Source organism: Notothenia rossii, assembly GCF_949606895.1.
Source record: "Notothenia rossii genome assembly, chromosome: 3".
Lineage (NCBI taxonomy): Eukaryota > Metazoa > Chordata > Actinopteri > Perciformes > Nototheniidae > Notothenia > Notothenia rossii.
The window spans coordinates 71,118,709-71,132,772 of NC_136901.1; the positions used below are offsets into that span (position 1 = coordinate 71,118,709).

At 44.7% G+C, this 14,064-nt stretch overlaps 1 protein-coding gene across 7 annotated transcripts in view; it reads right to left on the reverse strand.

The window, feature by feature from the left end:
* Positions 1-14,064, reverse strand: part of unc5a (unc-5 netrin receptor A) — a 129,500-nt gene that overhangs the window by 6,478 nt on the left and 108,958 nt on the right. For 4 of the 7 annotated variants that reach the window (XM_079669101.1, XM_079669100.1, XM_079669098.1 and 1 more), the window contains 6 exons: positions 13,744-13,831; positions 13,121-13,289; positions 10,657-10,890; positions 2,415-2,564; positions 541-705; positions 222-400 (listed from right to left, as the gene is read on the reverse strand). In XM_079669101.1, coding sequence (XP_079525227.1) covers positions 222-400; positions 541-705; positions 2,415-2,564; positions 10,657-10,890; positions 13,121-13,289; positions 13,744-13,831 — 985 coding nt within the window. Of the gene's footprint in view, positions 1-221; positions 404-540; positions 706-2,414; positions 2,565-10,656; positions 10,891-13,120; positions 13,290-13,743; positions 13,832-14,064 lie in introns of all 7 variants that reach the window. The other 3 variants (XM_079669099.1, XM_079669097.1, XM_079669095.1) reach the window with 1 other exon arrangement.

Genomic DNA, 14,064 nt, shown 5'->3' on the forward strand with positions numbered 1-14,064 from the left:
GATAGCATGACCTTTTACAATCAGTTTGATTAAACGTTCATTATTTTTAACAAGCTGTGTGTCTAGTGTTGTCTACATACTGCTGTGCAGCATGTATTCTCCAGGGGATAAATGAGGCTCTGCTGCCTTTCTTCACTACCTTTATGGTAGCTGCCTGTTCCGGCCGCTGCACAGATCATTGATCAGATGAGGCATTGTGGTGCTGCACAGTTCGTATTTACCTCTCAAGTTTAAGTCTTTGTGCTAGCATTCTCCAGTCGGCTCCGTTGGGGCAGGGGGCGTCCAGGCTGCTGCAGATCTTCTGCCTGATGAGGTACGGGATCTGAAAGGCGCTGGGCCCCGCTAGAGCTGAGGCGCTAATGTCCATTAGCAGGAACTCTGCGTCCACAGCTCGGGTGTCCTGCTGGGAATAACAGCCATAGAGCACAGCCTTCAGAAAACCAGCACTGTATCATTCCTTTATTACTGAAGAAAATACTGAATAACGGCGGTTGCATAATGAGTCGCTAGCTCTAAGACAGTTGTAATGCATAACGTTACCTTGGCAATATTGAAGTCGAGGCTGAAGCTCTGCCCCTCCCCCTCCACCTGCCAGACGCACAGCTGGCAGGTGAGCTCGCAGGTGCTGAGGCTGAGCCGCTCCAGAGTGAACGTGCAGTGCAGGTACCGCTGGGAGCCGTTCCAGATGTGGTAGAAGGGGATCTCCTGCAGAAAGAGACACGCGGCACACACAAACGGTAAAACAGGGGCTCAGTTAGAACCGCATGTCTAACACGCAGCATAACAGGACCGCCTACCTACAATACGCTGAGATCATCATTAATTACACTGACAGAAGCTGTCAGTGTCAGGTGAACATGGCTAAATATACCGCAGGCAGCCGACTGACACTAGTAGGCTAGGGTAAAGGGAGATAATGGGCTATTACTGAGAGAGGGAGCAAACTTGTCTGAGCTGATGACAAGCAATCAAACTAACAAGTAAGTTTATTTCAGGAGATAACACTTTATATATATCTTTGGCATGAGGGACCTTTCCTCTCTTTGTATGCAATGTGTGTGCATTTCTGGGCTGCGATACAAATGATGCTGATGGTGTCCAAAGTTTAACATCACTGCTTTGAATCTAAAACGCATCATGTGACGGGGTTGCGTGTAAACGCTTTGAGTAGTAACACTGAACAGCACCAGCTCCTGTCTACCAGGGAGTGTTTGCTAGAATTTATTCAAGGCTGACAATTTCTACATCTTTCTCTCCTTTGCTCCATATTCATGCTTCATTTCCATATCCCAAGAGGAGCAAAGCAGTAACCCCTTAGAGAGGAAAAATAAAACAGGGCACACTGACTCCTGACTTCACCCTGGGATCAACAGCTGACAGGAGCTGAGCCTTGGAGGGGAGTGGGACTGCAGATCAGGCTGCTCACCAAGTGGGGGCACTGTTACCCAGGGAGACGGACTTCAGAGGGGGTGAAACACACAAAAGTCTCCACGAGGTGCCCCAGGGAGACTAAAGGCCTTTTTTGACCGCACTGCTGAGAGGGGAATAACACTTCCGAATGAACAGACACAGTCCAGAGAAATAAGCCCCTTCCTGGGTGCATTGTTGCTGCCGCTGCTTGCTTGGCAGCGCCTGTGTGTTCTCTGTGGGGACCCGGTGCTCAGTGCTCACAGAGATGCAGCCAGAACATTTTCTACTTCTTTGAACAGCCATCATGGCTCGCGTGGAGGCCGAGCTGCAGAGCAGGGGGACGCGCAGGTGCGGCGAGTGCAGGGTAGTTTTAGATATTTACATAGTGCTCTAATATTTCATCTGCGCTCCCTTTGAGAGAGCGACATCTCGGATAATCAATCAGCTTGCAGCTCTGGGTTAGTGCACACAGCCCAGCTCCATTATAGCACACATTTACACCTTGGAGAGAGCCACAAGAGGACAAAAGCATACATGGAGGAGCCCACACTGAAAATGTTGCTTTGACTCCCAACGCATCACTTAAAGTTGTTCCAAGAATGGAAAGGTTATTTGAGTCGTGCAGCAGCAGAGTGAAAAACACTGTCTTTAAAGTGATCAACTGAAGCCAAACCAAAACACAATTAATTAAAACTGAGCCAACTCGGATTAAAACAACTTTCAAGAGAGACCCTCATTAACAATGAAAAGTTGTTTTTGAAGGACTTGTGATTACTCACTTACATTGCAGACACGTACTCCATTCTTCTTTAATTTATCTGGAAAGCTAATTTAAAATAACTCGAGACGCTGTGGGTTTTGATTTGAGTATACAAACAAATACATTCGAAAGCCCTGTAACTGCTGCTCCACATATTTGACAGATTCAGCCAGGCACTTGTTTTACAGCTCCGTGCTCCCACTCTGATCTTAAGTGACTTCCTGTGGCCTGCAGCCCAACACACCTGGTAGCCGGCGAGCAGCTTGCTCCTCCAGTGCGCCTGGGGCATGTCGTGGATGGAGAGGCGCAGGTTGTGGTAGCTGTCTTTGAAAAGCAGGATGTGAGGCTCGTCAATCAGCCGACCCCCGAGCTGCCGCTCCATCTGCATCACCTCCTGATGAAAGACGGGGGAGAGAGGAGAGGCGTCAGGGCTCAGAGGAAACACATTAACCATCACAGTCACAGAGGTAAGTGAAAACATGAAAACAATTCATAAACGTGGAGACTTCCTGTTTGGTGCATCAATCACACAAAACTGTACATAGCAGTGGGACATTTTATTTTAATATTATTTAACCTTTATTTAACCAGATGAAAACATTGAGACAAAATCTAATTTACAATGCTGACCTGGCCAAGAAGGCAGCAACGTTACACATAACACATACATATAAAATACAGAAAACACAACTAAGTAAAGAAAAAGCAGTCACTACATTGTGCACATTAGGACAGTAAGAAAGGTGCACTACTTATTACTGCAAGAGCAGCTGGTGGTAAGGACTTCAGACAACTTCAATTTAAAACAGGCTATTGGGGCAAGTGCCATCAGTTTGAGGCTTGATTGAAGGTCATTCCTAGACCAAGGACCATAATAAAAAAGATTCCTTTTTCCAGCAGGTACCTGGAACCGTATCCAGGCACTGGTTCTGAGGTTGTAAGAGTCACAAACTGGAGCAAATCTGGCACATATATAGAGTGGAAGCTTACCTAAAATGGCTTTGTACAATAACAAAAACCAATCCTGCATCCTACGCATACTAAGTGAGGACCATCCAGTTAGGCTATACAGTTTGCAATGATGAGTCCTATAGGGTGCATTTGATACATAACGCAGTGAAGCATGGTAGAGTGGGTCAAGTTTGGCCAAAACAGTGGGACAGGCAAATCTATAAATGGTATTACCGTAGTCCAGCTGGGACAGGAATAAGCCAGAGACCAACCTTTTATGGGAAGAAGTTGAAGAACAACGTTTAAGTCTGTACAGGAAGCCAAGAGTGAATTTCAATTTTTTAGTTAGAACTTCAATGTGGTGTTTAAAGTTTAGATTTCAGTCCAAAATACACACACAGAAATACAAAACGCAGCACGAGCATGAGGCAGAGCTGGAGTATATCTTAGGGCAGAGAGGTAGTCTCCCTGCATGCGGCCGCAGAGCTTTAATGTCACCACAAGGTTGATCCGCTGTGTGTGTGTGTTTGCCCAGTCTCAGCCGCTGCATTAACATGCAAATACTGCAGCCTCCCCGGCCTACCAGCTACCTGGGCTGTGATGAAGGAAGTGAACGAGCCATTAGTCAACTGCTCATTGTTCTCGCATGGCGAATCCCCTTAATTTCATTTTTGTTTTTGTGCCAGGAGAGATTTGTAAATGCATGCTTAATATTTTAATCTCTGTGGGACTTGCTCAGCGGACCATTTGTCGACATCCAAATGACCATCTGGAATGGGATGATAATATCCGCCCCGTTTTCATCTGATCTATCAATTAATTTTGAGCCGGGTGCTTTGTGCTGAACCAGTCTTTAAGAATCCAATACTTTGGACGGCGTTCACATGTACAACCTCCGATCAAGAGAGCATATTACAACAAAGAAAAACAGACCTCAGAAACAAGATATTTTCTTTTAATCTGTCTGAGGAGGGAAACAAGATGGCAGCAATGTGCAAAAAGGCAGCCAGAATGTGCCTCAGAGTCTGGAGACATATCTCAAAGACAGAAGCTCCAAGAGGGAGATGTGGGTATAGATAGTGGCCATATGTTGAGCGCTGCATGGCGGCATGGCTGCCCACGGTATGATTTCAGCAAAGACATCTCATTAAGGTGGAGAATGGCAGTAATTTCTATCTGCACAACACAAATTCAATTTTCTGCCCTCTTTCCCAGGAACGGGCTAGCCTGATTCCAATTATAATGGAAAGGAAGCTGTTAATTATCCATTTGGAATCTCTACCAGCTTTTGTTATTTGATGTGCTCACACTTTTTTCGCTTTCGGCCCGGAGAATTGCATTTCCATGTTTGCGCAGTGCATTGCTAATTTCCATGTTTGCTTAATGCTTATCTTCTTGTTAACACGAAAATTATCCATCTCCACTCCTACATTTACATTGGTTTATTACTTTCGCCCGAATGCCGGAACAGCATATTAAAGATGTACAACGATCTGACTGTATGTACTGTAGTCAGCTGGAATACTCACTGTGATGTTACCCAGGCCACTTACTCAGAGTGGGAAGGTCAGACAATGGCTCGGAATCAAAGCGTTGAGGTCTAACGAGTTAATAACAGGGGGCAGTGTATTCTCCACAGAATTCAAAGCCCTGTGCTATTATGTCTCTTACACAGACAAAAGGCACATTATGAGGGCTTCAAAGAGGTTCATTTAACGCAGTTGTTAAGGACAATTATTTGTTGGGGGGCGATTAGCATTGCAAATTAGGGCTGGTGGGCTTTGATCAGGTCTTTGACCTATAGCAGCAGATCTTTAGGATTGCTAGCAAGACAGAGCATTCAGAATGCCAATTATCTGATTATCAACATATAGCTACTAGAGTGAATACTAAGTTGCCTGTCTAGCAGTTTGTCAGGTTCAAGGCTGACACGGCAGGATTACTACCAAACAGGGTCTAGGGCATGGCACTGCCTGACAGGGACACTGAGCCTACTGAGATACAAAACACAGGATGAAACACCTCCTGCTTTAAAGCACGGACACGCATGTCCTCGCTTTCAAATGACACTGTCTTGCTTGTATATTGTTTATGTGTTCCTGAGTGCCTGTGAGTGTGTATCAGAGTGGATATTTTTGCAGGGTCTCAGCATATGTTCTGGACTGAGAGAATAATGGCCCTCTTTACGCCCCATTATCCTGTTAACAAATGACAGTGTGAGCGAGCTAATAGATGAGAAGCTAAATTTAACCGTATCATTTACTCTTTCTGTGGAAAAACAATGCAGGGCCTTTGAATTAGTTTATCAAATCACATATTAATCATCAGGTTGGTGCTAAATTGCGTTTGCCGTCGGTAAAGATAAGAGGAGCGGTTTCTTCACCCTGACCCCTTGTACAACTGGGGACACATTAAGATGCATGAGATGGGCGAGAAGTTCAAGTACTGCGGGAGAAAAACCCCTTTTGTTCTGACGGAGTTTGAGATAGCCTGTGGTGTGTGTGCAGACTGTGAATTTAGAGCCAGGCCGAGCCAAGACCACCCCCTGACATTCAATGAGGCCGGCTAAAGAGAGTGAGATAGAGCAAGGAGGAATGAAAAGAGTAGGAGCGAAAGAAGAGAGAGACAGAGGCGGCTTAACATTTGTGTCTCCAGGTCACTAGAGTGGCCAGCTTTAGCAGGACAGATAACAGGATTACTGCAATCATGGCCACAGTTTTTCTATGACTTCAACCCCCTTCCCACCCTTACTCACTCATCTCCCAGCCCCGCTCCTCACCCGTCCCCTCATCCTCCCGGCTTGGACCGGAGCTGGGATTGTGATGGACTGGGGCTGGGCTCCACTGGGAAACAAGAGACACTCACACAGCTAATCTCTTCGGGCTGGTGCTGACAGAAAGAGGTTACCAAACTCTCTCTTGCAATGAAAACAGCCAGCCATTGGATGCAGGAAATCAAAGTATTTGCAGAGGCCTATATATAAACTGTATATAAATATATAAAAAAAGAACTGGACTGGTTCATAGCTGTGGATTAAAAGATGCTGCTTCCCTCACAGCAAGGTCAAGCTACTACATGTGGTCTCCTATTGTTGTGTAATAAACCAATTAACTTAACTAGCCCTGATCGGGATTAAAGCTAACGTTTGATCAGTTAATTAGTCAAGCTACATGTCATGAAACATAGGGAGATTCACAGGCTTTAATATCCTCGTAAACTTATCCTCAACCCGCGTCTCTTAGCAATGTTGTGTCCCCACGTGTTTAAAAAATGTGCATTTATAGTGACGATCCATTTGAAGAGCGGACCTTTTCAGGCAAGCGCATTTGTTTATAGAGAGTAGCCTGGCTATGTGGGCTCCATAAATCTGTGTATTTGTCAGCAGGATGTGACAGGCTTTTCCTCTCTGACTGAGAGTCTATCAGTCTGAGCTCCAGTGGCCGTGCCCGCTACAGTCAACTCTGATTAATAACTACAAATAGAAGGGACTTGTCTGCTCAGTTATAAATGGGGACTGTGTTTGCCTGGGAAAAGATGCACATTCTGCCTGATAAATCACAGAGCGGGACGGCAGAAAACAGCACACAGGAACACAGAAATATAATATGGAAACAATTTCTCTGCTGGGTGCAGTGATAAAGCTGACTGCCTAGTTTAACTTAATGCCAGCAATTACTGGGCTATGCTCTTTTGTATTTATTTTCCTGTCAGTAACTATGTTGATGGAGTGATCAGAAAAAGTGTTTGCATTACACTCTGTAAAGCCTGGTTTTCTCTCCTCCGAGACATTAAAGCCAAATGCTTCTGTTCAGATGTAGCCTGCTGCTCAGGAGCTCAGGAAGAAAACGTCACAGTGGAGGGAGCACATAAAGAGTTTATGGGCCTTTTTAAACACAAATAAGAATAATAGCTTGAGGTCAAACACTGTATAAAAGACTCCAGGAGCCACAGTTTAACCAGTTGGACATCAATTAAACACCCATTTAACACTAGAACATACATTTTTACAATCGAGAGACTAAAAGCTAAATGTATTGGCCTTGTTACATGAATATTGATGAAAGCGTAAATTCTGTAGTCTGAAATACAATACTGGGAGTACAAAGGGAGTTAACTCACTAATTTCCTCACCATATGGCTGTTAAATGTCACATAAACTCACTACAATTATGATTCAAGAGTCCACAAAGCATGATAGGGGCTCTGTGATTACATTTAGGCACAGCAGGGCCTTGAGCTCCATCAGCATGCTCATCATTTACATGAAAAATGCTTATGTTAACAGGTATGATATTAACCATGTTTTTAAAAACAAAGTAAAGCTATTGCTAATGGGGGAAGTCAGGATATCACCCAAGTCAGGATGAATCTCTAGGGACATGACGGTTTATTTAAAAATAAACACGGCAATATATCCAATAGGCCTAGTTTGTTAAATAGAGATTTTTCTATGTGGACCAAAGTAATGGATGAACATCCATCAATAGAGCTTTGCTGCTAACATGGCACAAAAAGAATCTAGATTGCAAAATGTACTGGATTAGTATTTATGGTGGCCTCTCATAAATTCTAGCACTCGATACATAAAAACTGACTTATATTTCAACCTCTATGAGAACAGTAAATCTGACAGAAAGTGGGTGGTTTATAATTCATGATAACTGTAGGTCTACAACAATACTGGCCTTACAAACACAGACATGTGGGTGTAAAGGAAGAACATTTGATTATCAATAAACATGTTTTTATGTTCCACTATTCAACATGGATTATGCTCAGCGGTAAACATACTGAGCACTTTATTCATCAAACCAAAAGCTGACAGATTGTGAATTCCGCAGCTAAAAATAAAAAAACAGCCGCACCATATTTCGATCCTATAACGACACCTTTCTGGCCCCCATCCAGTTTAATTAGATGATGCTGTTAGGTATGTCTCTGTATTGAATCAGAGGCTTGCTTCACTGCAGGTGTTTCAATCAGTGGTGGGATGGCACAACATCAGTGAAGCCTTCCCACAGGTCTTGCTGGGAACAAGCGAGTGCACAGTGAGGGCGCTACCAAACGCAGATCATGTCTCCTCTGCTGCTGCGCCAGCCTTGGCTGGGCCCATCAAGAGTGGGACACACATTAAATATTAACTTAATTGGTCCCAGCAGAGTCCTGCCAACATACGGCAAGCATCAGACGGAAATGTCACTGTTTCCCAAGAGCCCCCACACACTTAGGATCAAAGACAATAACATTGGTTATAATCTGCTGTAATTTGGAGATAAGAGATTGTGCATTAGTGTAGCATTTGTGTATGTGTTAGTGGGCGTGTGTACATGTCATTTTCACTGATGGAGGATTGTCAAAGAAGACTGACAGCCCAGCGGGGGACTGGAGAGAAAACCTCCATTTCCAAAGATCCTTTTGCATCTGAGCAGCCAGCCGAAAAAGCAGAGAAATGTCTTTCTGCTCGGTTTTTTCATCTCCCATCAAAAGTACAGCCGCTTTAATGCATGGAATGTCAACTTCTTGTCTGAAAAACGAGGCAAAGTGCATTTGCAGACTGTCATAAAATTCACATGTGCTGAAGGTGTACTTGTACATCAACAGAAACATAAAACAGGCTGCTGTGGCACTGCACAGTACCACACACTGCTACTCCTACAATGTTGCACACTACAATTAACTCTAATGGTAGCCATAGTGAAAGTCTAATCATAAATGGTGCATTTTAAAGATAGTGATTAGTGATTAGGCTGAAACTCTCTGGGGAAGTTTAATCCCCACTCAAAGTGGTTAATGCACTTGCTAAATGAACTGCTCCCTCCATAATAGCACCAAGAGCAGTGTGAAGTCGAGATTACTAAACAGTGTGGGCCACTTTCTAAATCACTCACTAAAAACTACAAAACCCTGGAGACGCCGTGGTTTACCACAGGACCAGGTTGTGTGAGAAACGAGGAGCTAATGCACTCAAGGGCGCCGGGGGAGCCGCAGAGTACGGCAGCACAAGTGCCGTAGTCAACAAGCTCAGATGTCCTTTTCCTGGCTAAGAGATGGGGAGAATAGCAGAACAAGACACACACACACACACACACACACACACACACACACACACACACACACACACACACACACACACACACACACACACACACACACACACACACACACACACACACACACACACACACACACACACACACACACACACACACACACACACACACACACACACACACACACACACACACACACACACACACACACACACACACACACACACACACACACACACACACACACACACACACACACCCCAGCAGCCTTCCTGCATCCAGCACAGGACGCGCAAGGTCATTTCAACAGTCACACTGCAGCAAAACACCACTGGGTCACCCGATGTTCTGAATATATAGAGACAACCCCTTCATTACAACTGCTTTGATATCTGCATAAAGTACTTTCTCTGCAGAGCTGAGATAGCTGTTAAGGTTTTACTTCCTGTATGATACATTTTACATTTATTTCAACACCCAGTTGAGTGTCAGCCTACAATTTCCCTCAGCATGCCTGCTAACATGCAATATCTGTAAGAAACACAGAGAGATATCAGCAGGGGCAGAAATGAGCCACAAAGAGACAGATGTAAGCGAAGAGAGATTTTGGTAATTCTCGCCCCACAGCTAGAGGCTGTGCACAGTTTTCATCTCATCTGCAGCGTCTTGAATATTTGAGTGCTAATTTCAGTTTGAGCCCCCACTGTCTGCCATTGTTTACGTCCCACAGCCATACATAGATTGTGTCAGTGGCAAACCTCTGCACACAGAGGTCAGCCATTACAGCTGGCAAAAGTGGACTTGATGAGGAAGTGGCTCATTCTGTGAGTGTCAGATGAAGAGGAAAAGCTTGGAGAGGGGTGCCGGGAGAAATAGCGAGAGCCCAGGGTTGCTGGGAAAAGATTGGGGCAGGCTCTCCTTTTAATTTACTAATTAACCATGCAAATGAAATCTTAACAGGCTACTTAGAGGCAGTCCTCGGGGGAGGGAGGAAGGCATTAGTACTTGATTATACTCTGTCCATGTGGAGAGCAGAAAAAGAGAAGCAAAATATGCTGTTGAACAAAGTGATGGGAAACTTCTTGGCCCTCGGCAGCCAAGCGGAACCACTGACAGCAGGAGAGGATTAAACATCTCTGTCGGCATTCACACAAAAATGCACTCAGATATCGAGATGTATACTATCAATAATCAGGAAATATGCATTGTTTCAAGAGGGGGAACATGTGCGCCACAAATCACACACCTTTGTTCTGCACATGGTGTAATCAGGCTTGCAACATTGTTCAATTTACCATGGCAACGCCTAGCTCCTACATGCCTTGGCTGATATCTACTAACCTTCAAATGTGACTGACAATGCTATTACACATAATAATCTGCCTATCACTCAGGTGATGTGAAACCACTCGGCCCATGCAGTCTCAGGCTTAGAGACCGCCAGACAAACAGATAACAAGCGGCGCTGCATTTGTCACAATTTACCTTGAAGACGTCTTGTGTGTCGTCCATGCAGTAGACCCTGATGTTGTACTCCAGTGTGGAGCAGTAAGCATCCGAGAAGAGCACCAGCCTCAGGCGCTTGGCAGCCCCCATGTGCAGGGACTCCCCCACCAGGGCGAGGGTGCCCAGATGCTCCGTGAAGAGCCGGCACGTCTCGGCCTCGAGCTGGCAGTAATAGGGCTCTGACACAAGCTCCTCTCCCATCAGCAGGACGTCCTGGAGGGGGCGAGGGAAAAAGAAAAAAGGTGTGAGATGAAGGTCAAGCACCCAGATTATGAAGCAGGGAGGGTAATGTGTTTGCCTGGGTACCTTATGTATATTAATGTGGCTCTGTGTTTGTAAAGGGGTTGTTAGGAAAGCAGTTTGGCACAGGAGCAAGGCCCCCATTTATGTCCCTCCTGCAGCGTGACAAAGTAACATTAAAGCCAAATGCTATAAGGAAATGTTCCACAAGTGTCTGGGTCACTAACTTTATATCAGGACAAAAAGGAATATTTTGTTTTAGCGTCAAATTCCCTTTTCACCACAGTATACTCACTGACATGATAACACACATTTTTATAAAAAAAGACACATCCTATAGAACACCATCAATTTACTTAATAATGCATGAACGAGGTATTCAATTGACATGAAAGGAGACTCGAATAGATTCCTGGCAAGAATAGATGGTGCTGGAGAAAGAAAAAACTGTGGCGGTGCAGTAAATATCGGATTGTTAGGTTTTCCGGAATTTACTTCAGCCATTGAGATTTGTTAAGGAGGGTGAAAACAACTTGCCAATGTAACTGTTAAACAACACCCTTGCATGGCAGTGAAACTTGTCATTAATTAAATTAATTGTAGCTTGATATGCCAAGTAGAAAAACTTAAACACTGATCCAAACATGTCACAGAAGCTACATTTTTCTTGCTTGGTCACATAGCCGTTTCACAAATGAATCTCTAATAAAGATGAGAGACTTGTGAAGATGTCCTATCACATCTCACTATGGGATAGTTTTATGAGATAATATCACTGCTCTCCGGGCTAATTTAATGGGGACAAATTGGACCCAAGGTGACAACATTTTCTCTAAAATCCCATCATGCCAGTTGACTGACTCTTCTCATTAGCCAATCAAGCTGAGGAGAGCATTCTGCTTGCCAAATGCCCAGCGAGCCCCTCTAGGATCGATTCAACCAGACACCATCTACGTCAATAGAATTAGTATTGACACAATTCATTTGCTATGCAACCACAATGGAGTCTCACTTCTTCATCATCTTAATATTTCTTCCAAGTGGAGCAGAGGGTGAGGTGGCTCGATTACGCCGCTGAACGCTCACTCTACGATCAATTTATTTCCCAAACTCCTTTCGCTTCAGCATGTTCATTTTCACTTTCATCTCTATGTCTTACTCTTCTTTGCTGGGTCATATTTTTAATCTCCCATTCTTTCTAATCGTTCCTCCACATCTACATTATCAGCATGTCCACTTTGCCTTTCCCTCTTTGCCTCCTTTCTTTAATTTCACTTCTCTTCACACTCTCTGCATATGCTTCCTCTCTCATTCTGTCGTCCACCTTTGGTGGACACGCAGTTAGGCCGTTGGGCTATATTTGGTCTGGCCGATGATTAAAAGTGCTGGTCTAACCTCTGCCTCAGACAGGCCAATCCATCCCACAGACACCCCACACGGGGAGGCTGAATAATTTATGCACAATATCGAACATGAAAGAAGACCTACTAACACTCCAAAGCCCACCAGCACCCTTTCAAATCTCTCTGGATTGCGAAGATCTGTATACTGACTCAAACCGCATTTGTTTGCATGGATGTGCGTGTGTGTGTGTGTGTGTGTGTGTGTGTGTGTGTGTGTGTGTGTGTGTGTGTGTGTGTGTGTGTGTGTGTGTGTGTGTGTGTGTGTGTGTGTGTGTGTGTGTGTGTGTGTGTGTGTGTGTGTGTATATAGACACCACATTTTCTTCCCAGCTACATCCTGTTTAAGTCTAGCAGTTCTGGTTACTTTCAAATTTCATGGATACAAAAATGGGGAGGGAACTCTGTAATTGGAAGCGGCGGTCAGAAATGGTCAAGGAGCACTCAGGGGAGTACTTTGAGGATCAGTAATTTGCTTAGAGAATTTCGGTTTTCAGAAACATGTTGCCTAGCAACTCTTAAGCTGGGGATAGTGGGTATACCCTGGCCTTTGTTCCAGCCCAGGGAGAAAACACCTGATGGTCAATATAATTTAAACACTATAGAGTGGATGAGTGCTGTGCTAGAACTACTTCCACTATAAAGCATTGAGTGCTTTCCATTGCCTGCTTTCAGTCACTACTGAACAAGTTTGTACTTTTTCAAAGAAAACCCTCATTGAGTTTAGTAAGACTGAACAAATTCACTGGGTGGCAACTCTGTCTTTTCGTGAGTGCTGGTGCTGGAGTTATAGCGCTGTCTCACCTCCCAAGTGCCCTCATAGTTCTGCTTCTTGAGACGGACGGCCCAGTTATCGAGGCATGCGTCAGAGCAGTGGTCCATGCTGAGGATAACCGGCCGGCTCAGGACCACCCCCGGAGGCCCACAACTCACCACAGGGCTGAGCAGGGTCTGGCAGCCGGCCAGGGGCAACCTACACCGGGTAGAGAAAAGAGGAAGAGGGGAATGACTCCGGAGGAAGTACTTTTACTCATCAGGTTATTAGTGAGAATTTACTGGTCTCTTGTAAGCAGGATGCAACACTGTCCTCCACCTCTGCAAATTATCTGGCAGCTGCCACAGAGAATAATGAAAGCCTGGACCTGGTTGTGATGACTGAGTAATAACATAACACTACAACAGCATGATACATTGGCTGTGCCTTCTGAGACTAAATGTAGCATGCCAGATCAACAGTTTTTTACAAACAATTAATTTAGCTTAAATAGTGCACACCCAGGTAAAAGGCTACTATTTATTTACATCTGTCCTCCACAGTGCTGGCATGGACTCCTAAGCCTCTCCTAATGGAACAGTAGAGCATCAAAACAAACAGCCTAGTGGCATCCAGGGAAGACTGCCAGTTAGGCTGTGTTAAAGAGACCCACCTTAAATCTTCCTTCCTCTGAACAGTGAGATAAATCTCATAGATCTTTCCTCTGGGGATGGCCTCGGGAGGAATGAGCAGACTGATTCCTAATGCAAATAACAACAAAGGGAGAGAGAGAGCGGGGATAAGGAAGAGGGACAGGCTCATTTGTTCTGACTGAACAACGATTTTTGTCATTTCACAAAGGAAGCGGGCCCACTGAACAAAACTGTGGCTACAAAAAATAGGAAAAACAAATCTATTCTGAAGGTCAGAGACAGCCTCCGTCAGGTACAGTAGATGCAAATCTATGCACCGGCAGCAGAGGCGGCACACGTCC